Source organism: Schistocerca piceifrons, chromosome X, assembly GCF_021461385.2.
Source record: "Schistocerca piceifrons isolate TAMUIC-IGC-003096 chromosome X, iqSchPice1.1, whole genome shotgun sequence".
In the NCBI taxonomy this organism is placed as follows: domain Eukaryota; kingdom Metazoa; phylum Arthropoda; class Insecta; order Orthoptera; family Acrididae; genus Schistocerca; species Schistocerca piceifrons.
Genome location: NC_060149.1, coordinates 312240247 through 312265565, shown reverse-complemented (window position 1 = coordinate 312265565; position 25319 = coordinate 312240247). Strand labels below are relative to the sequence as shown.

Sequence of the window (25319 nt, the reverse complement as noted above, 5' to 3'; positions counted from 1 at the left end):
CCATTGTTTTAATGTCGTGTGACGACTATCATGATAAATTGAACAGTTTACTGAGTGACAGCACATACTGGAAGATCAGTATAGACCACAGCAACAGGTGGTAAGGAAGACTGCTTCGCTTCTGAACACCTCCCCCCTTCCACCAGAAGTTGTGTGAAGATTGAAACCAAGTGGTGCAGTGCCTTCAAGGCTTTATAGACTTCCAAAGGTCCACAAGAATGGTGTTCCTCTGCATCCGATAGTGAGTAACATTGGCTCTGCAACCTATGATTGTGACACACACTTAGCATCGTTATTAAGGCCTCTGGTGGGAAAATGCGCTCATCACATACATAACTCTGTGGACTTTATTGGCAAACTGAGATCACTCAAACTGAGGATTTCTGATATGTTAATCAGTTTCGATGTAGTGTCACTATTCACAAAGGTTCCTCTTTCTGAAAGATTGTTCCTTATTGGAAAAACTTTTGATATAGAGATTTCAACTTTGTTTGAACATGTTTTGACCTCATCATATTTTTTATTCAATAATGAATTTTATGAACAGGCTGACAGTGTCGCCATGGGTAGTCCTTTGTCACCTTTGGTGGCCAACTTTTTTATGGATGACTTCGAGGAGAAGGCACTGAAATCTGTTAGCTTGAAGCCCACGGTGTTTTGGAGGTATGTTGGTTACACGTTTGTAGTGTGGCCCCATGGTGAAGACAAGGTAAAAGAATTCTAAGATCATCTGAATTCCATCCTCAGACATATTCAGTTCATGATGTAAATCAAAAAAGATGGATGCCTTCCATTTTTGGATGTGTTGGTACAACGCAAAGATGATGGCACTTTGGGACATGCAGTATATCAAAAACCAACCCATACGGATTTATATTTACGTGCAAATACCTGCCACCATCCTTCGCAGACGATGAGTATACTCAGAACTCTAGTGCACAGAGCACACGTCATTGCTGATGAGAGCAGTCTGGAGGCCGAGCTTTTACACGTGACAAGTGTTTGAAGCCAACGGGTACTGTCCACAGCACATATGTAAGGCGCTACAAATAAAACCAACTGTGGGTGTGAGAAAAGCAGAAGAAGACATGGAAAATTTTAAATCTATGGCTCTTCCACCCTACGAGGGAATCCTATCATCAAAAATAGGATGGATCCTCAGTAAGAACAAAGTGAAAGTGATTTTTCACCCTCCACCATAGACAGCAGCACTCCTGGCTTCCGTTAAAGACAATTTGGTGCTTTGGAAGCCTGGAGTCTACAAGGTCCCCTGTGAATGTGCCGTTCATACATCAGACAGACGACACATACTGTCAAGGAGAGATGCACAGAGCACTGCAGGTACACCAGGCTCATACAGCCTAATAAATCTGCAGTTGCAGAGCACTTTATTGACACTGGGTGATCCATGGTGTACGATAAAGTCGAAATGTTAGCCTTGACTTCATCTTTCTAGGGCTCAGTAGTGAAGGAAGCGATTGAAATTTGGTTGGCAACAAATTTAGTTAACAGAGATAACAGCTTCATCTTGGACAAATCATGGAATCCGGCAATTTCTGCAATAAAATCACAAAGACATTGCAACGGTGCAGCTCACAGTGATATGTTGATATCACCATATAGATCAACTGCACAGCCATAGATCTAATTCCATGCATATGTCATACCTCTTTGCCACCAATCAATGTCTCTGGCACCATGAGTACCTGTGGCCGCATGCGCAATGATGCAGTCCACAGGTTTAAAAGGACGGAGCACATGGTGGAGCGTCAGTCACCTCGGCTCACTCTGAAGATGGCTGGACGGTATTCAAATGAAATATTAGAAGAAGAAGTCGAATTTATGCGGCTGCATGCCCGAAATTTTATGCATCAGTCTTTGCACTGTAAAAATATGAAGATGCACTTCAGGGTATACAGAAGTCTAAAAATGAGATTGACAGGAAATTCAAAATGGGAAAGGTAGAGGAGAAATGCAAAGTTGTAGAAGTATGTATGACTATGGGAAAGAATGATTCCACTGAATGATGTCACCTATACAAAAATTAAAGAAACATTTGGAGAAGAGGAAAGAGAAGCAGTTGTGCGAATATCAAAAGCTCAGATGGGCAACAAGCACTAAGCAAAAAGTGAAGGCTGAAAGGAGGAAGAAATATAAAGTAGGGCTATACAAAAGATATAAACATGAATTACTACAGAAAGGAAGGAGGAAGTAGATGAAAATGTAACACACTGAAAGTAACTGTTATATAAGGAGTTTCAATGATCTAATCAACACTTATGATCTAAATACAGTAGTAAATAGTCCCACAAGTTACAGTAAAGATGCAGAGACATCATGTAATTACCAATGCACCACAACACAGACAAAAGGTACAGTTCATAAACACAGCCACTGCTGATTACCAGAGCGTATTAATAGAAGGATCAGATAAGATGACAAACTCAGAAAAAATCTTTAAAGAGTTTTGCCAAACAAACCTATGGAGGCTCAAAGATCAATGCAGTCTAAAGACAAGCAATATAGACCTATACCAAACAGCAAATGTAAATAAGGGATGGGAATCATTCTACAAAGCATTTTCCTATTACATGGAACCTGCACGCCCATTGCTATGTAGGCATACAAATGTTAAGTGCAATTAAAATTGGGTCACAGCAGATGTAAAAAGAAAGAAAGAATAGCTATAAACTATGTGTGTGAAACCTCTGATAAATCCAACACAAGCAAACTGTGATGTCTATAGAGACAAGAAGAGATTATATAAGAAATTGATAAAAGAAACCAAATCCAATTACTGTTGTTGTTGTGGTGTTCAGTCCAGAGACTGGTTTGATGCAGCTCTCCATGCTACTCTATCATGTGTAAGCTTCATCATATCTCAGTAACTACTGCAACCTACATTCTTCTGAATCTGTTTAGTGTATTCATTCTTTGGTCTCCCTCTATGATTTTTACCCTCCACACTTCCCTCCGATACTAACTTGGTGATCCCTTGATGAATCAGAATGTGTCCTACTAATTGATCCCTTCTTCTAGTCAAGTTGTGCCACAAATTCCTTTTCTCCCAAATTCTATTCAGTACCTCCTCATTAGTTATGTGATCTACCCATCTTATCTTCAGCATTCTTCTGTAGCACCACATTTCAAAAGCTTCTATTCTCTTCTTGTCCAAACTATTTATCATCCATGTTTCACTTCTATACATGGCTACACTCCATACAAATACTTCCAGAAAAGACTTCCTGACACTTAAATCTATACTTGATGTTAACATATTTCTCTTCTTCAGAAATGCTTTCCTTGCCATTGCCAGTCTACATTTTATATCCTCTCTACTTCAACCATCATCAATTATTTTTCTCCCCAAATAGCAAAACTCATCTACTACTTTAAGTGTCTCACTTCCTAATCTAATTCCCTCAGCATCACCTGATTTAATTTGACTACATTCCATTATTCTCGTTTTGCTTTTATTGATGTTCACCTTATATCCTCCTTTCAAGACATTGTCCATTCCATTCAATTGCTCTTCCACGTCCTTCGCAGTCTCTGACAGAATTACAATGTCATTGGCAAACCTCAATGTTTTTATTTCTTCTCTATGGATTTTAATTCTTACTCCAAATTTTTCTTTGTTTCCTTTACTGCTTTCTCAATATACAGATTGAATAACTACATAAACAGAATCATAGCTTCTAAAAATATCACAAAGACCATCATGATCACATAAAGAAAAAGAAGAAAGGTGTAGACCTGAAAAACAGTGGGAACAGTAGTATTTTGAAGGGACATTATTTTGAGGTAGTAGACAAACTAATAAAGTAAAGCTTTCCTGATGCAAAATGCATACAAAGTACTGCTCATAAGATAAAGAAATTGTTTCTTCTTCGAAAAAATGAACCTGTATTATAAAAAAAAATGCACCAGTTAAAAACAAAAAATACCAAGAGACTAGATTGTATATCTACTAGAACATATGAGGGTTGGAACTTTAATAGTGGCAACTATTTACTTACAGCTCGTAAAAAATAGATATGTGTTTCAAAGTTTTACTGACTTTCAAAGTAGCCACCAGCATTGTGTATAACCCATTGCCAGTGATGTGGAAGTCATAGGATACTCTTAGCAGTGCCATTTGTGTTGACAGTTGAAGTGTAGTGGTCTATGTTCGTCATTATTTTGCTGGACAATGCTCAAGCACGTACAGTGCAAGCTGTTACTGATTTGTTTGACAGAGGGGGGGGGGGGGGGGGGGCTGCTAAGTGTTATACCACCTACTGCACTCCCCTGACTTAAGCCCTTTTAAGTTCAACTCGATTCCTAAACTGAAGGCAACACTTCACGGCATTCACTTCAGAAATGCTACAAATTTGTCAGGCAATGGACCACGCCGCTCGAACAGTCAACACAACTGGCACTGCTAAGGGTATCCGATGACTTCCACATCACTGGCAATGGGTTATACACAATGCTGGTGACTACTTTGAAAGTCAGTAAAACTTTGAAACATGTATCTATTTTGTACAAACTGTAAATAAATATTTGCCACTATTAAAGTTCCAACCCCCATAGTCCAATTAAAGTTAGTTGATGTCTGAAACTTCCTGGCAGACTGCTGTGTGCTGGACTGACACTCGAACTTGAGATCTTTGCCTTTCACAGACAAGTGCTCTACCATCTGAGCTACCCAAGCACTACTCACAACCCATCCTCACAGCTTCAATTCTGCCAATAATTTGTCTCCTACCTTCCAAACTTCACAGAAGCTCTTCTGCGAACCTTGCAGAACTAGCACTCCTGGATGAATGGATATTGCAGAGACATGGCTTAGGCACAGCCTGGCAGATGTTTCCAGAATGAGATTTTCACTTTGCAGCATACTGTGCACTGATATGAAACTTCCTGGCAGATTAAAACTGTGTGCCGGACCAGGACTCAAAATTGGGACCTTTGCCTTTCGCGAGCAAGCGCTCTACCATATTCTTTCTTCCAGGATTGCTAGTTCTGCAAGGTTAGCAGAAGAGCTTCTGTGAAATTTGGAAGGTAGGAGACTAGGTACTGACAGAACTGAAGCTGTGAGGATGGATCGTGAGTTGTGCTTGGGTAGCTCAGATGGTGCAGCACTTGCCTACGAAAGTCAAAGGTCCCGAGTTCGAGTCTCGGTCTGGCACACAGTTTTAATCTGCTAGGAAGTTTCATATCAGTGCACACACTGCTGCAGAGTGAAAATCTCATTCTAGTTTATGTCTGTCACTTGCCAAAATAGTATTGTCAGATTGGCTGCCAGCTACTGCACAGTTAGTAACACACACATATGGCAGTTCACTTCACAAATGCTGTTAATGAATAACACATAGCAAAGCTGGAAGTAGCTGTCAGACTGAACTGCAGCAGATGATGCATTCTGGAGTTCTGAATTTAAAATTATGTCATAAGCTGACCACAACATCATGATGTTCAAAAATGGGTCAAATGGCTCTGAGCACTATGGGACTCAACTGCTGAGGTCATTAGTCCCCTAGAACTTAGAACTAGTTAAACCTAACTAACCTAAGGACATCACAAACATCCATGCCCGAGGCAGGATTCGAACCTGCGACCCTAGCGGTCTTGCGGTTCCAGACTGCAGCGCCTTTAACCGCACGGCCACTTCGGCCGGCTCATGATGTTCAACTGTTATCTGAGAAAACAGCAGTTAACAAACTATGGCGGAACTAAAGCCATGATCACCTTGTTCACAGTGATTAAAGCTAACCTCTATGAGCAAAAGTCAAAACAGAACAAAAATAGTTTTAGCATTAAAAGCACACTATAATCCTTGCTATCTATGGTAACTTGAAGCTATTCTTACACTAGGTACACAAGCTGCCGTGTTACCAACAGATGAGCAGTCCTCATTGGCAGTTAGTTGCACATTATAAGCAACACTGGCAGATTCCAAATGAAACAAGAATGACAGGGAAAAAAATAAGATGATGAAAATGACACAACAATGAATTAGAAATTAAAAAAAATAGGTTTAAACCAATTAATTGAATAAAAATATTAATCAAACTTTTTTGATTAGACTTAGAAATGAAAAAAAAATGGCTACCTTTGGTAAGATTCAAACTCACGACCTTCCACATGTAAGGTTGATATGCTAACCATTACACTATGCCATAATTTTGGGAAGCTGTTATATTTATGACTCTGATACTACAGTTGCAAAAGTTGAAATTGCAGCCTTCAAAAATCCGGCTTCATGCAACGTCGTATGAAGCTTATCTAATGTAAGCCAATCTTTGTGATTATTATAATAGTATATGTGATGCTGAATCAAGTCTGCTGAATGCCAGACACAGAATCAAAGTGAACCGACCAATTGTTGTGGCAGCTTGGCAATGGTGAATAGTTCGGAAGAGACACAGAGCTCTGATTGGAGGAAACCAGCTCCAGCACATGAACACTATCAAGTGCTATCAAGACAGCATATGAGGACTATCAAGTAATTTTAATCAGACTATAGTTAAGTTCTGCTTACAGTGGGTGATAAAGCCTTTGATCTTCTCACAAACTTAACCATGGAAGAAGGAACAGGTTAAAAAAGAGTAAAGTGATCCCTATTTTCAAAGGAGGCAGCAAATAAGAGCTAGGAAATTACCAACCTATAACTATTACATCTGTCTTACCTAGAACAACAGAATGTGTAATTACAGACAGAATGGTAAATTTTATAGAAAAATGCAATACTTCAATTGATGCCCAGCATGGGTTTAGGAAGAGTATATCCCCAACAAAGCAATAGCTGAATATATAACATGAGTCAATAAGGCACTAGATCAATAAAAAAAAGTTTGTGGCCTATTTCTTGACCTTTCAAAAGCTTTTGATTGAGTATGCCATGACATATTATTAGAAATGCTTCAATGTTATGTTATAAGGGGGAAAGCAGCTGATATCATAAAATCATTTGTGGAAAGCAGTGTAGAAATTAACATAATGTGAACAATACTACTATAAATGTCTACTCAAATTCTGAATTAGTTCAATATGGAGTACCTAAAGGATCAGTACTTGGCCCACTACTTTTTATTTTATATGTGAATGATATGCCCAAAATAGTAGATGGAAATTCTGCCATGTATGCAGATGACACTTCATTTGTTACACATAGTGTTTCAACAGACGACTTACAACAGCAATCTTCTCTAAATATGGAAAATGGGAACAATTGTTTCAGGGGAAATAATCTTTTCATGAACATAAATGAAACCACATGTGTGCTAATAAATGTAAACAAATCACCTAATTTTAACAATATTACTCTCAAGTTTGGAGACTTGGTTCTAGAAGAGTCAGAAACTTATAAATTTTGGGGTGCAAGAGTGGTACTTGACATAGGAGAAGCATATAAATAATATTTATCATAAAGTGAGTTCAAATATATTTCTAATGAGAAAAATGTCAAGGACAATAAACACACGAACACTGCTGACAAAGTACTGTGGGCTAGTTCATTTACAAATTTCATATGGTATCCTGGTCTGGGGAAATTCTGCAAATTTGCACATTCAAAGGGCATTTAAGCTACAAAAGAAGGCTGTAAGATGCATATCAACATTATCTCTTAGGGAGTTCTGCAGAAATAAATTCAGGGAACAGTAGCATCACTATACATATGTGAAAGAATTATTTATGTAAAAAGTAATCATTATGTACTGTTAACTATATCACAAGAAATAAAAATGATTATGTTGTTGAAGGAAATTGGTTCAAATTAACTGAAAAAGAGCCTGAAAAAAAGCAGGATGCTTTCTATACAACAATTTGGCAAACAATGTAAGCATGATAGAAAACATGTGTCTGTCTTCAAAAATAAACTAAAATGTCACTTGATTAAAACTTGTCCATACAGTGTTGAAGAATACCTTGAGATAAAAAAATTAATGTAATTTTATTTATTTATTTAGATTCTTGTGTGTTAGAGGCTATTTTTGAAGAAACATTACTGATATATGGATGTAGTTGTGTAATTTTTAAACTCTTAATTTTACAAACTTCATGTAAACATGACACATCCAATACCATTGTACAGAATGGTTCACAAACATAAATAAATAAATTAAATTGAGATGTTTGAAAGACTTCTTCATAACTCACTGTGCAGGTAAGTGCAGTATTGTATCTAAATGAGAAAACATAATGAAACAGAATTTTATTTCTTTTTAAGGCAAGCCTTGGATGACATTTGATGCCAGTTAGATGAAGACTTAATCAAAACATTTATATCTGAAATACTTTTATGCTAACTAGCATAATACTAGTTACTGAGTTCAGTAGTGCCATGTAAACACACATTCACAATTATCTCACAAGTGTCTTGTTTGTGGACCCATACTGACTGGAATCTTTTTGATTCTATCATCATATATTTTTACCCATTTCAGTTTTCACTACTAATTATGATATACCCTGAGTACAATTTTCCACTTTGGCACTTCTGATGCCCTCTCAGCTTGGACTGGGGAATGACATGTTACCAGTAGCACCTGTACACTATGTTTTTCTATTTGGGGAGCAAAATAATTGGCAGTGGCAGAAGTGAAGATAATGTGAAATGTGGACTGGCAGTGACAAGAACACCTTTTCTGAGAAAGATCATTAAATTAACATTTAATTTTCCTTTCCATTGCAGGAAGTCTTTTCAGAAATTATTTGTGTGAACTGTAAAATTATATGGAAATACCATGTGGATCATAAATAGCTCCTGAAACATGATGTTACACAAGAATGCTAAGGATTAGATGGGTACATTTGTTAACCAATGAAGAGGTACTGAATCAAATTGAGGAGAAAAATATTTTGCACAACTTCATTAAATTTAGGGATAGACTGGTAGAACACATCCTGAGGCATGAGGGAATAGTTAATTTGATAATGAAGGTACATGCGGGGAGTAAAAACTGCAGAGTGAGCCCAAGGTTGAATCTAGTAAATAAATTCAAATGCATGTAAGTTACAGTAGCTATGTGGAGATGATTAGACTTTCACAGGATAGACTAGGATGGACAGCTGCATCAAAGCAGTCATCAAACTGAACACTACTATAACAAGCATCTCTGTCTGTGATAACATGCCAAACTTTACATTTCAGTTATAACAATATTTAAAACAATACTATTAAATGTAAGTATCTAACAAAATTAATAACAGGTAATATTTGTTTATGAGGAGGTACAAAAGCAGTATCCCCCCTCCACCACCCACATGTGCCATTATTAGTAACTGATCCCATACTTGGCATCATATGTCTTATGAGCAGCAGTGAACTACTCTGTTCTCTACAATAAAAAGCATTCCAACACATGTTGGCAGGATTTGATATAAACAGGTAGCTGTTGAATTTTATTATTCACAAATTAAAATTTCCCTTGCAGGAGATCAAGCACAAAGAGCACGGGAGAGTCTGGTGGCCTGTATTCATTGATGACATGGCTCCATCAGGAATGGTGCTGCTGTAAAGAATGATAGTGATGATGATGATGATTATTATTATTATTATAAATTAAATTTATTGACAACGAAAACAAAACAAATTCATTAAAATTTGCTTAACAAGTAATGAGGCATTTTCGTTTCATTTGGTTCTTTCTATAAAAGAAAGAATTATGCTTGTCATATTTCACATCTTACAGAAGGTACACTATAAATGCATGTTATAGTGGACAATTTTTTATTTTTTTAGTTTTCCATGTATTTAAATGCCCTTTCACTTATCTAAATATACTATAATTTATAAACAAAATATACCCTCTGACATTTTGAATAATTTATAGAAACTACATTCTATGCAACATTCATCCTTTTTTGTTTAGTGAATACTAATATCATCAATTTTTTTCTGGTTCATAGACCAAACGAATTTTCTCTCCTCTTATATACAAACTCGTGCAAAAATTTTAATATGAGCAATCTTCAAGGCAAGTATTTTATCCTATAGATACGAGCACAGAAATTAATACGTAAAGGTACACTTCGTACCAATTTAAACAATAATTTTTCGTGAATTTCTTCAGGATGTTTGATTAAAATCAAAATGTGTTCCATTTAGTTCTTACACAGTACATGCACAATACCAATAGATTACAATTTAATTCTTAACAAGCAAATATTCAGCTAAAATAATATCAATTTCCACATAGTTCTTAATACAATATCACTGCAGTTTATATGAAGGAACTTTTAATATTGTACTATTCTCAGCTAAAAAACACAACCATAAGAACAACAAATATACTTCTAAAAACTATTGTCTATCTCATATGATGACATAAAATGAACACATAAATACTTTAAAAGTTTTACAAGAAATCACACTTAACAGTATAATCAGTTAACAAAAATTATCAAACAGGTTAAAGTCCACTTTTATTACAATATTATCACCTGAGTAAGCTGCATACATTTTGAAAAGCTTGTGCTTAGTTTTGAGCTTAGTTACGTCGATGTGTTTAGTCCCAAATACTCAGAAGGAACACAGCCTTCCAGTACCTATTTAGATTTTAGGTTTTATAAAGTTTGACACATATGCAAAAACTTGAGTCCATATTTCATCAGAAGTTTCTCCATGGAAGTTCTGAAGGAGACCAGTCTTCTGATATAGCTCAAGCAGAGGCTCAATTGTTGACGCATATATTTGTAGACGTTTTTTCACGGTTTCTGGATTGTCATCAGCTCTCTGTACCAATGGTTCCCCTGTTACATCATCAATTCCCTTCAAAAGACAACACAAAATTAGCAATTTACATGGAAGAATTAAGACAAGGGTTTGATTATTAATATTAATTAACATTTAGCTGCTGTTGCTCTCAGTGAAAGATTATGTCAAAACTGATGATATGATACAAAATCATACTAGTATTTTTTAATTGCTGCAATTTCTCACACTAAGTGGGGTTTTCAACATATTCACCAATGTATTACCAATGTTCCCAATAGTGAGTTTCATCAGGAGAGCCTGTGTTTTTCATTTGAAAGACATGCAATCAGGTTTTGTCCCCATGTTATGTCAACTAGTCATTTTCTTAAGCACTATGTGCATGCTGCAAGCCACTATCTTAGTGCTATACCAGGCATGGTCCTGTTGGAGATTATATGCTGTTGACTTACTCCAATCTCTGAACTGACTTACCCAGTCAGTTATAAGGAACTTACAGTTTAACATGGATTCTGAACCATGGTGCAACTCAGCATTTTTCACATCATCAAACATTACCAAAGGTGAAATAAGTGATAAGTGACAGATAAAAATCCTAGGGTTGACTAAGGATCAAATCTGAGACCTTTGGATTTATAGTCTGGCACTTTACCACTGAGTCACTGCTATTGTCTAACAATACATGTTGGAAAGTTATTTCCAGTTTCGAAGCCAGTATCATGAGTCACCATTATGAAACATTCACAATATCAAATTAAAAAGTATTATTGCTTACGTAATTTTAATATGAGTGATGGGACTAATGAATGAATCATAGACTTTTAGAATTACCAATAATTTTTTGGTTGCTGTTCCAAAGAAGAAAAATGAACAGCATTTTCATGTAAGTCGATATATAGAGCCCATGTAATCTTACAGGTGGCACTTCTTCATTGAAGTTAGTCTTATCAGTCATAATACTGCAGTATGTAATGGGAGTAAAATGCACAGGACATGTTTTGCAACAAAGGTTACAAAAGTATGTGGCACCAAAAATTGTTTTGGAATGGCAGGAGCATAATCTGATGCGAAGATTTGGAGGGAAGCAAATCTATTTATACTTTAAAACCACATTTTAGAAAATTATAGTGCAGACAAGGAAGCTCATTTATGCATACCAGATCATAATACTATTCTATCTCCTATTCTGCAATCAGTTCATAAAGAAGTCTGGACAGTGATAAAATGGCATAAGAAATATATCATTTCACCAGACCAGTAACCGAAAAAAGATAAGCCAGTGATGGAGTTAATGGCTGTTTCAAGGACACTTATGAGGATACAGCAGGTTGTGATGAGAAGGGCAAGGTTCAGTAGTTAGGTAGGCATTGGGACTCAATATGAACAGCAGTGAATATGAGATAGGCAAAGGGAATATGAGTAGAAAAGAAAATTAACAATGACATGTAATGTGTGATTGGCAGAGAATGCTTGAGTTTAGGGCACTCAATCTTGAGGGTACCAGTGCTAGTGTAAAATTAGTTTTTGATGAGCGAGTCTAGAACATGTAGAATTTTTGAGATAGTATGTCAACATGATAGCAATACACATGATATAAAATACTTTAACCTGATGAATCAATAAAATACAAACTATCTGCAGCTGCCTCTTAGATTGTGTGACTATGCTTATACAATCCTGAGACAAACATAAAATCTTAATTTAGCAACATTTGTAAAATATTACAAAATACAGAACATTCCCTATACGGATATAGAGTAAAATTAACTATGGAGATAAATGTAGCTGGTTCATCAAGCAAAATATTGGATGAAACAGCCACTCTGTGACACATTAAAATCTGTCAGCACACAAAAATGGTAGGATAAAATGCTATTCACTGAAAAAGAGTATATTACAAGCATGCAGGTCCTCATATTATAGAGGAGGCTCCACATTAAAGGAGTGTGGGCAATATGCAAATGTATAAGAAGAGCTTGATATCTTCTTTGCAGTTGAATGGAGGTAGCCCATAACTTTTTTGTGAGTTGCCCATGTCACCATACGGATTCTTTGGACAGCTTTGTGTGCTTAGTACAAGTGCTGGATGGTATGCACAGCATTTAGGAAAACAGAACAGATGAAGAATTTCATGCCTCGATCGTGTCTCAACTACTTCAGTGTCTCCAGGATTCCATTACATACAACGTCAAAGGTAGAATACTCACCTGGGACCCAAATCCTGAAAACAATCAGGGAAAACAATGACACAGTCCCCTGCTTATATTTACCAGTGTATATATGAAGGGCTTATTTCAATAGTGGTGCAAGTCCATTACCTCCACTTTTTGCTTACAATGCTTCTGAAATTAATCATCCAAAAAAACAGAAATAAAGGTTCATCTCTAGCAAGAAGCCATATGCTTGAATATTTCTGGTATCTCAACTGCAGATTTTTCAGCGCTCATTTAACTTTAGGACTCTGTATCTCAAAATGAACAAAAATGGACTTGTACTGCTATTGAATAAAAAAATCATAATTCTCTTTTAAAATCTCATGAAATGTTATTTTCAAAATATATTGGGAAGAAATTAAATTTAAAAGCTTCCTGAGTCTTGCCAATAACTGGGAAGTAGGCTTACTCCAATCCCGAGATATGATCATTATACTTGCTGCATCTTAGTCTATCACACAGTGCTTTGCTCAGATTCCAAATTGCCTTGTGGGATTTTGGTGCTGTAAATTTACATGCACCACATGGGAATGAGCAACACAGATGACTGCTTGTTGATATTTACAGCCACATCACTGGTACTTACAGAACAATGTCCACTCCCAGCTTTTGCACGGACACTGGAGATCTGCCACTATTCTTCTAGCAGCATGGCGTGATAGTAGCCACAGAGAGAGAGCTACTGGTGAGGCCAGGACCCAAGAAAAGGGTCATATAGGTGAACATAGGTGAACCACATGACCTTCACTTAGCATATAAGGGATGAAATGATGAAGTGCTCCTCTCAGACACTTTTGAGTTTACATCATCTACATCAGCTACTGGATGAAATTTGAGTACAGTGGACCTGGGACTGGTTTACATTACTGGACTATGATTTTTGTTGTTTTTCCCTTGACTTTGGATGCACAGGTTGCACTGATGATTCTTGGTTTTGTGTTACAGATTTGTATGGGCCTTCCTCACTGACCTATTTCAGCAAGAGTTCAGGAGACACTCACTTGTCATGGTGGTGGTTATAATTTTTAGTGTGTCAGTGTTTATGTGAGTATATTTTGTACACTGCAATAAAGTAGTTCAACACTAATAGAAGTTTAAAATCCATTCACAGTTCATCTACACTGGTGCTAAATTCCACCATTTTTAATGAAACAAATGCAGTGAGCTGCTTAACAGATTTTTGTACTATGAGAACCTTTCTTAAGAATAAATGTCTTAACTGGTGTCATCTAAAGAACCATTTTAAAAATAAAAGAAGAGTGTTGTGTTAGCTCTCATATAAGTTGTCAAATGATTTTGGCCTTGAGTACGATTGAACACATTTAAGGGCTTAAGCAATGATCACTTAAATGGTTCAAATGGCTCTGAGCACTATGGGACTCAACTGCTGAGGTCATTAGTCCCCTAGAACTTAGAACTACTTAAACCTAACTAACCTAAGGACATCACACACATCCATGCCCGAGGCAGGATTCGAACCTGCGACCGTGGTGGTCGCTCGATTCCAGACTGTAGCGCCTAGAACCGCTCGGCCATCCCGGCCGGCAATGATCACTTACCAACCTTATTTAGGTGTATGACAATTTCAATACAGCATGATGCATGAGTGGTCCCAGCTAACACGTTTTTAATGTATTCTACATCAGTATTCTGTCAAGAATTATATTAATTCACTTTACAGCACTATGAAGATGATATTAATCCTGACACTGGGAGAACAGCTGTGAAAAGTGAACATTAGTGGTGCAAACACGAGTAGAAATTCCATTCAAGTCACCATAAGCTCAATCAGGTTAGTGATTTTATTCTGTCAAAAATACCCCCCCCCCCCCCCTTTTTGCCTCAAGATTCACTGGTGGAAATTCCTAATGGTGACACCAAAACTTTGTTATGTCACTTATTAGTGATTATTCCCTAGTTAGCTTGCAGTGAAAATAAGATATTTTATCCCAGAATGAATTTCCACTTTGCACTGGAGTGTGCATTGGATTGAAGCTTCCTTCCACATTAAAACTTTAATTCTGACCAGGATTCAAACCCTGAAGGTTCAAGCCATGTTCTGGCGCACAGTTATAATCAGTCAGGATGTTTCAAATCAGTACACGTTTCCCAGAGACAAAATTCTTTCTGGAAAAAAGCCCCTAGGCTGTGGTTAAGACTTTTCTCCACTCCACCTTAGGAAATGTCAAATGTTTGCAGATCCACAGAGTTCTCCACATGTCTCTCTCCTAATGACACCCTTTGGTTTCTGTCAGAGATATAGAACTTGAACCATTTTGCTGTATTTCCTGTGACACCACAATATTCTAAATCATTTAAAAGCATAAATAAGGGTTGATCAAAAAGTTTCTGTTCAAAGATCTTACAGTTCACAATCGTCATGCCAATCAGACAAAATCACTGTGAGCATTAAGGCAATCATCCCATCGATGCATCAGGAAAAGATACATGTGTGGTAAAACACTGTCTTGCTGCGTGCAGAAGTCCATAACTGCCTGCTGCACATCCTCATCCAAAATTCAGGGCCTTTTTTAGGCAGCTAAAGACATGATAATGACATCAGAAGAGATTAGGACTACAGGGTTGGTGGTCGAGTGTCTCCCACTTGTCTGTAATGGATGAGGCTGGCCTCCCAGATCGACCGGCATCTTGTGTGCAACCGTGACCAACACAGAACTTGTGCATCATTCCAAAAGGGTGGTTTTTGACAGATATGCTACCCCATACACATTCTTTATTCTTCAATGGATGTCTAATGGTATTTGTCCTTTGGCAGCCAAGAAAACAATAATAGCATGTTGGTCTTATTTGAACACATTTGGTAATAAAGTCACCACAGTTCACATTCCTGCATTTACTGCACACATGTTGGAATGACATGAATGTCACACTTACCCCTTGCCTGTATGTCAGTGTTTATATCCCAAATTAGAGTCGTGCTATGTTGCATATAGACTGTAGCAATGCAATCAAATGGAAATCTTTTGATCACCCCTTATTTTATTTGTTGTATATGTTTCAGAAGTTGTTGTATATTACCCTTTCTAAAACTTTTGAGAATGCTGGAAAAAGTGCAACTGGATGGAAATTTGACAGAATTTCTGTATCTTGTTTCTTAAATAAAGGCTTAACTTCAGCATATTTCAACCATTCAGGAAATGTCTCACCGATAAATGACTGGTTACCCAGATGCCTTAATATGTTACTAAACTCAACAGCATACTCTTTTATTAACTTTGTTTATATTTTGCCATAACCACTACAATTTTTAATTTTAAAATATTTTTAGGTGGACATCACTTCTACTTGTGTAGTGAGGGTTATATTCACATTACTGAAGTTATTTGTAGAGATATTCAATGGCAGCATCTTCTGAATCTGTCAACCCCATCTTTTCAGTAACAGTTATGAAATGCTTGTTAAAAAGTTATGCAACACTGCACACATCTGTTACCAATGTATCATTGTATATGGTATCTGCTCCTCATCATGCCTGGTTTTACCAGTCTCTGCCTTCACTACATTGAGAGATATACACATATGAAGATGGCATTAACATCAGGTACACAAGATACAAAATGGTAGTGCACAGGAGGAGCTGTCATTTGTACTCAGGTGATTCATGTGAAAAGATTTCTGACTTTATTATGGCCAAATGATGGGAATTAACAGACTTTGAACATGGAATGGTAGCTGAAGCTAGATGCATGGGACATGGCATTTCAGAAGTCATTAGGGAATTCAATATTCCAAGATCCACAGTGTCAAGAGTGTGCCAGGCATACCAAATTTCAGGCATTACCTCTCACCATGGACAATGCAGTGACCAATGGTCTCCATTTAATGACTGAGAGCAATGGTATTTGTGTAGAGTTGTCAGTGCTAACAGACAAGTAGCACTGCGTGGAATAACTGCAGATATCAATGAGGGACATATGACAAACATATCAGTTTAGACAGTGTGACAAAATTTGGTGTCAATGAGCTATGGCAGCAGATGACCAATGTGAGTGCCACTATTAACAGCACATCACCACCTGCAGCACTTCTCCTCGGCTCGTGACTGTTGGTTTGAACCTAGATGACTCGAATATCGTGATCTGGTTGATGAGTCCCTATTTCAGTTGGTAAGAGCTGATGATAGGTTCAGGCACAGTGCAGACCACATGAAGCCATGGACCCAAGTTGTCAACAAGGCACTTTGCAAGCTCCATAATGGTATGACCTGTGTTTATATGGCATGGAGTGGGTCCTCTGGTCCAACTCAACCAATCGTTGACTGTAAATGGTTGTTTGGCTACTTGGAGACCATTTGCAGCCATTTATGGACTTCGTGTTCCCAGAGAACACTGGAACTGTTATGGATGACAATCTGTCATGTCACCAGGCCACAATTGCTTGTGACTGGTTTGAAGCACATTCTGGTCAATTTGAGTGACTGCCTCACATGAATTCCATCAAACATTTATTGGACGTAATCAAGAGGTCAGTTCATGCACGTCATCCTGCAATGGCAACACTTTCTTAATTACGGACAGCTACAGAGGCAGCATGTTTCAGTATTTCTGCAAGGACTTCCAACAACTTGTTGGGTCCAGGCCACATCCAGTTGCTGCACACCAGACAGAAGAAGGGCCAACACAATATTAGGATGTATCCCACAACTTTTGTCACCTCAGTGTATATTGAATATTGTCTTTATTTTGTTATTTGATGTGATTATCTTTTTCTCGTAAGGCATTTGCTTTGCTGCCTGTAGTACTACATTTAATACTTTGCAGTGTCTTGTAATGAGCTATAGCGTCAAAATCAGAGTTGTTTCTGACAGAGAGACACAGTTACCTTTTTAAGCTGCATAATACATTTATTCCTTGAGTAATCCATGGTTTCTTTGTAGATTTTAGTCCAATCTGGGTTACTTTTGGAGGATAACAGTATTCAGATAATTTAAGGACTTCACTAATGACAGTTTTATAGTTTTCAATTCATGCCATGAGCACTGTATATCAACTCAAATGCATAACAGACAGTGGGATAAAAACTGACAAATAAAAATTGGTAGGGAGCCTCGAAAACCCCATTCATGAGGGGTAAGTAAAATGTGATGGTACCAAGCAGTGTCATATGCTTTATGTGGGTGAAAAAAGATGGTGATGAGGTGTTGATGTTTAGAAAAAGCCTGTTGGATTGCTGTTTCCAACCTAACCACAATGTCAGTTGTGGATCATCCCTCCCGGCAACTACACTGATAGGGGGACAAAAGGCCCTGAGAATTGAGAACCCAGTATACTCTGTAGGCAACCATTCTTTCAAGCAGTTGGTACAGCACTTTGCTGAGACTAATCAGTTGGTAGATATCAACAGACAGTGGGCTTAACGATTGGGATGATGATACTATCTCGCCATTGCAAAGAGAAGACACCTTCAAGCAAAATACGGTTGAAGACCCTGAGTAGTTGGCACATTTCAGTAAAATTCACATGTTGGACCATCTGATTATGAACTGAATCAGAACCGGATGCTGTAGTATGAAACGAAGCAAAAGTTTGAAGCAGCTTCCAGTCAGTGAAAGGTTCACTACACAATTCAACTTCGTGAGGTGTGAAACGTAGGGGGATGTCTTCAACTTATCATTTCTGTGTTAGAAAGGTATCCAGGTAAGAAGAGGATGCCAACACTGTTGTAAAGTGGGTCCCAAGGCATTAAGCAAGAATTGACACACTGGTGCAATGACCATCCTGAAGGAAAAAAACCTGGAACAGTTGTTGATATTCAGTGGGCCAGAAGGCTATAGAGCTTGGCCCACAGTTGTGAGGAAGATGCATATGTTCCCACGAAGGAGATGTAGCACTCCCAGCATTCCTTCTTACTGTGCACAATTAGACAGTGAGCCTAAGTCTTGTTTTGCTTAAAAGTGATAGGGGTGGTCTCTGAAAGATGCCACTTGGATGTTGCAGGGTCCTATGATGATCCTGAATAGCTGTTTCAATATCTTTGGTCCACCATGGGACTGACCCGTGAAAAGAGGAATAGCAGTTCCAGTGGGATGGGTGATTGTGTCGGGGATGTCTCCTGCAACCCCATTAATCCAATCTGATGGGGAGGGGTGTGGAGGGGGAGGGGGGGGGGAGGAGAGGCAAGACAGCAGGGAGGTTATATGGTGAAAAGAACAGCAGGGATATAACACTGCCAGTTGGCTCTTCAAAGATCCAATCATGGTGACTGATTCATTGGGTGGCAACAAGGAAGTGACAATCAGTGCCAAGTAGCCACTGTCACAGAGATCATTGTGGAGCAACCAATGTGGCAAAGCTATGAGATTGCGGGAAGAGACCGTAAGGTCGATAGTCCAAATGTTGCCATGAGCTGTACTGAAGTGGGCAGGAGTACTGTCATTTAGGAAGCACAGATCAAGATCAGGAGGAAGCTGGTCCATACCAGATGAAGTGGGAGTGTTAGTTCCTCACAGGGCGTGCACTGGAACATCCAAGTAGGCAAGAAAGGGGGGGGGGGGGGGGAAAGAGAGCTTTTGGGTTGAAGTGGTGATCTCAGAAGAAGTAAGTGAGCTGCCTGGAAGAAAATAAATGCTACAAGTTGTGATCACTGGGATAGTTTGCACTCGCACCACTATTCCAATGAGGTATGGAGGGGAATTCACTCACCGATGACACCTGTGCAAAGCAACACACAAACCTCTCCAGTTGTCCTCCCAGTGCCACTATGACTCTGGCAGAATGCATGGTAATTGAGAAGCATTGGAAAATGGTAAGCAGTGAAGTGAGTTTCTTGGAGGTCAATAGATACTGCCCAATAAGAGGAAATTTGTTGTTGCAGTTTCAGCAGGTGACAGTAACATCCATTACAGTACCATCAGATCATCACATTGAAGATGTACTGGTTAGGCATGAAGGAGCAAGGAAGATGTCATGTCACAGGATCACTGCATGTGACCGGTGCAGGTGGGACAATATCAATGAACTTAGGCTCAGAACCTGACGGCACTGGGTGATCTGTCACCACTGGGATTAGTGGAGTAGCCTTCTTCTTCTTCTTCTCCTCAGTAGCTTTTGATAGCTTAGATTCTTATGAGGGGTCATCTTCTGAAGACATTGGGATGGATGAAGAGCAGGCAGCCCTGGTACACACAAACTATGGCTCCTTCAGCCATTGGCTGTTGTCGGATCTCAGATCTGTGGGTTTGTGGGTAGAGGGGTCCCAAGAGGGACCAGAGAAAGAAACTGCTTTTCCAGCCAGATGAAGCAAGTGGTTCACAAAGGCAGTGTCATGGGAACCATGGTGGAGGGTGGTGGTAGATCTGGTTTGGAAAATATTCAGGTAGAAGGGTGACAGCAGTAACTTTTACCTAATTGGTCATCATGTCAACAGGAAACAGGCATTTGTATTTTTTCTTGTCTCCGTATATGATAGGTGCACAAGTGATTTATATTCTTGTATTTTAATTTTTAACTGACACATAACGACAGTTGTTCACAAGACCAACCTTTGTGGAGTCATTATCCACAATTTCCACATTTTGGGTCTATTGTGAAGCAAAATGACAGACAAGCAATGCATAAACACCAAAAACACCTCATTGGCAGTGGGACATAAGGTTTCACATCAAATCGGTCAAATTGGTAAACCATGAATTTTTCTATGAGCACATTTCCTTCGAAGGCTAGGATGAAAGCACATGTATCTGTTCAGATATTCTTGGGACCTATTTGTGCATGTCAGACAAAATGTACACCTTACCATTCTAGATTAGCTCATAGCTCTTCATCTGTCTGTGATATAAGGTCTCTTTGAAAGATAACTCTTTGTACCATACTGAGAGTTTTATGTGCAGCAAGTCACTGGTATGTCACCCAGTCATTCACATGCCTAAGGAGCTTGATACTGTACAGTACAAGAGGCCTTAATCCATAGTGATCCAACATGCATTTTGCCCAAGTCAACTTCTCCAAATGTTCTGTGTGTTCCACAAAAAATAATGATTTTGTTACCATAAAAGGATCTCCATCAGTTCTAGTATACACCAGGTAATAAGAAAATTGTTTCACTCCCAATCATCTAGCTTGTCCTTCTTCCCATCATGTAGCCAGGGCAAGGGAAGCAGTAGGTTTTGTAACTGTCCACATTGAAATATCTACACTTATCTTTTGTGATGGCCAAACAAGAACAGCCATTGTATTGGTTCAGTTTGGTACATTTCATAAGTGAAATGTATACCCTGATGCCACCTACACCAATCAAGGTCTCTTTCAATGGGTGCTACCCAGCCAAAGCAAATGTTATCTGGCTCAACAGCCATTCCCAAGAGTCTTCATGCCCTAAGAAGACGGGCATCTATTACTTGACATGCAGCTCAGGCATCAGAAGTTGTTACCAGGGGCCTCTTTTAAAAGGATACATAATGAACCCACTATGTCAGATTGGCTATCGCATTGGCTTTACGCACGTATGTGAGAGAGGACAAATGTACGGATTTAGAAGCATATTTCTCTAGGGGAAAGACCGATGCCACCTACAGGGAAATTGAAGAGGCCTTTGGATAAAAGATAAGCAGCTGTATGAACATCAAGAGCTCAGATGGAAAACCAATCCTAAGGAAAGAAGGGAAAGCTGAAAGATGGGAGTATTTAGCAGGGTCTCTACAAGGAAGATGAACTTGAAGGTAATGTTATAGAGATGGAAGAAGATATAGATGAAGATGAGTTGGGAGATGTGATACTGTGAGAAGAATTTGACAGAGGACTGAAAGACATAAGTTGAAACAAGGCCCATGGAGTATACAACATTCCATCAGAACTACCAATAGTCTTGGAAGAGTCAGCTACAGCAAAACTCTTCCATCTGGTGTGCAAGATATATAAGACAGGCAAAATACCCTCAGACTTCAAGAAGAATGTAAAAATCCCAATTCCAAAGGAAGCAGGTGCTGACAGGAGTGAACATTACCAAACTATTAGTTCAGTAAGTCATGATTGCAAATAACTAACATGAATTCACTACAGAAGAATGGAAAAACTAGTAGAAACTGACCTCAGGGATGGTCAGTTTGGATTCTAGAGAAATGTAGGAACATGCAAGGCTATACTGACCTTATGACTTATCTTAGAAGATAGGCTAAGTGAAGGCAAACCTGCCTTTATATCATTTATAAACTTATAGAAAGCTTTTGACAGTGTTGAGTGGAATACTCTCTTTCAAATTCTAAAGGTGTCAGGGGTAAAACACAGGGAGTGAAAGGCTCTTTACAACTTGTACAGAAACCAGGTGGCAGTTGTAAGAGTTGAGGGCCATGAAAGGGAAGTAGTGGTTGAGAAGAGAGTGAAACAGGATTGTAGCCTATCACCAATGTAATTCAATCTGTACAGTGGGCAAGCAGTAAAGAAAACAAAACAAAAATTGAAGAAGGAATTAAAGTTCAGAAAGAAGAAATAAAAACTTTGAAGTTTGCCAATGTTATTGTAATTCTGTCATAGACAGCAAAGGACTCAGAAGAACAGATGGATGGAATGGATGGTATCTTGAAAGGAGGATATAAGATGAACAAGAAAAAAATAAAACAAGGATAATAGAATGTAGTCAAATTAAATGATGTAATGCTGAGGGGATTAGATCAGGAAATGAGACACTTAAAGTAGTAGATGAGTTCTGCTATTTGGGCAGCAAAATAACTGATGATGGCCAAAGTAGAGAGAATACAAAATATTCAAATAAGTTATGGGAATGCAGCTGGGTGACATTGACAACTTCTCATATTTTGACAGGAGCACAGCGTGCCATTTTCACAGTAAAACTGCAGCAAGTAAGCACTGTGTAAGCGAATTTAAAACCTCAGTTTTCAGAGAAACTTTGTAAAGGTAACTCTCTCTCTCTCTCTCTCTCTCTCTCTCTCTCTCTCTCTCTCTCTCTCTCTCTTCTCTGTAAATACTAGCGTCAACACAAACCAAAGATGACTGATGTCAGAAGTTATTGATAGTGATATTAACAATCAATGCTTGAGGTCGACAAAACTTTGACCATCCATTTTCTAACAAGTGCAAGAGTGGAATTCCATACAGAATTTCAACGAAAACCACCATATCTATTCATAAGGTTACTTGCTAATTGAATTTCAATAGCTTCCTTAATGGCAGTATCACAACAGCTGGAAGTACATGCTAGAATCTCCATGTTACTATATTCCAAAGGATGACTGGTGCCAAGACAGCATGCTGCAATGGCAGATTTACTCAGCTGCTGTAACCGTGTGTGCCGCTTATGCTCAGTACACTGGTCCTCCACAGTCCTGATAGTTTGGCCACAATATGACATGCCACAGATGCAAAGAATATGATAGACACCTGCCTTACACAAACCAAGATCATACTTCACAGAATCTAAAAGGACCTTGATCATAGATGGTGGTCTAAAAAGTCACTTCACATCATACTTCCACAAAATACAACCAGTCCTGTTCGAAATGCTCCCTGTGTAAGGCAAAAAGGCTGTAGACTTTGGTGTCACCCTGGTATTGTTATCACTCAACTGGGGCACACACACATCTAATCTGTCTTTCACTGTAACCATTCTAATGAAAGGTTACTTTGAGATGGGCTAACTCAGCTGACAAACTCCCAGGGTTTGAGATGACATGGGCCTATGACATCCAAGGTACTAAATAGCCCCTTCACATTGAGCTGGATGGTCACATCTACCAGGCTGCAGATACAAGTCAGTGTGAGTAGGGGTCCTGTAAACGGCATGTCCCAATGTACCATCCACCTTCCTCCTGACCAGCAAATCAAGGAAGGGAAGACAGCCATTCTTTTCCACCTCCATTATGAAATAAATCTTTGAGTGGACGAAATTCAGGTGTTATAAAAAGTCATTCAAATTCTCACTACTATGAGACCAAACAAAAGTATTGTCTATGTATATGAAAAAAAAATACAGGTTTCAAAGCCGCTGACTCCCATGCATGTTGCTCAAAATCTTCCATAAACAAACTGGCTATAATAGGTGAAATGGGTTTTCCATCACAATTCCACCTGTCTGCTCATAGCACTGGTCATTGAATAACACACAAGTGGAAGTCAACACATGTCAAAATAGGTTTGTTAATTCAGCTCAAAACCAAACCTCAGTCAACCTAATGAATCAGACAGAGAAACATGAGTGAAGAGAGGGACTACATCAAAATGTACTACAATATTAGAGTAATTCAAACACGTGTCTTCTAATTAACATAAGAAATTGACTGAATTCTTAATATGGTGTTCAACTGACCTATTACAGGGCTCAACATAGTAGCAAGGTGTTTTGCTACATGATATCTCAGAGCACAAATGTTTCTCACAATTTGACAAAGAGGAATGCCCTCCTTGTGGACCTTAGGGAGGCCATATAACTTAGGCAGGATAGCACAATAAGAACTGAACTCTTGATAGTCCCCTGAAATAAGTAACTTTTCTTCAGGAGGCTGTTGGTCTTTCTCTTAACACTTTTTGTGGAGTCAACACTAATCCTGTGATACACTGAATCAGACAGTGAACATTGCAGCTTTTCAATGTAATTCTGCCTGTCCAAAACAAAGGTAACATTGCCCTTGTCTCCTGGTAAAATAATATTTGGATCAACTCTAAGTGAACATACACCAACCCTCTCAACAACTGTGATTTTACTCTTGGGTGGACATGCCCCTGTCAACACAACATACCTCCCTCCTAGCCTCCTCTGTAAGTAGTTTAAAAACAATCTATTCAACAGAACTAATAAAATCAACCACTGGCAAACATTTGGGAGTGGGTTCAAAATTTAAACCCTTCCCTAGCATGGATAAAGCTGTATCACCAAGAACTTTCTCCATGAGATTATCATAGTACGTCAAGTTATAGTATCAGACTCTCAGCCACAAAAATTTTCAAACTTCACCACATGCCAGGCAGTTACAGAATGAAATTTCCAGTCAGATTGTAACTATGAAGCACTGTCCAGCCAAGCCCAGGAAAAAGTCAAAATTATTGAAGCCAACATTAAATGAATCCAAAAAAATTTCTTGGAAACAAAGCTCAACTGTAAAAAAGTGTAATGGATCCTTACTAGGGCAAGTCCACCCAAGAGTAGCATCACAGTGGCTGAGGGGGCTGCTTTACATTCCCTTAAAGTTGACCTGGATATTGTTATTTTACCTGTTGACAAGGGCAACACTACTGTTGTTTTGGACAAGCAGAATTATGTTCAAAAGATGCAGTGTTCAATCTGATTCAGAGTATCACAGGATTGATGCTGACCCCACAAAAAGTGTTGAAAGAAAGATCAACAGCCTCCTGAAGAAAAGTTCCTTATCACGGGCGACTATAAAGAGTCTCAGTTATTATTAGGTTCTCCTCCCTAAGTTATATGGCCTCCCTAAG

At 38.5% G+C, this 25319-nt stretch overlaps 1 protein-coding gene across 1 annotated transcript in view; it reads right to left on the bottom strand.

Moving 5' to 3' along the window:
• Positions 1-8124: 8124 nt before the first annotated feature.
• LOC124721770 (GTP:AMP phosphotransferase AK3, mitochondrial) overlaps positions 8125-25319 on the bottom strand; it is an 82599-nt gene continuing 65404 nt past the window's right edge. The window contains exon 4 of the mRNA XM_047246880.1: positions 8125-10759. Coding sequence (XP_047102836.1) covers positions 10541-10759 — 219 coding nt within the window. The 3' untranslated portion in view covers positions 8125-10540. The remainder of the gene's footprint in view (positions 10760-25319) is intronic.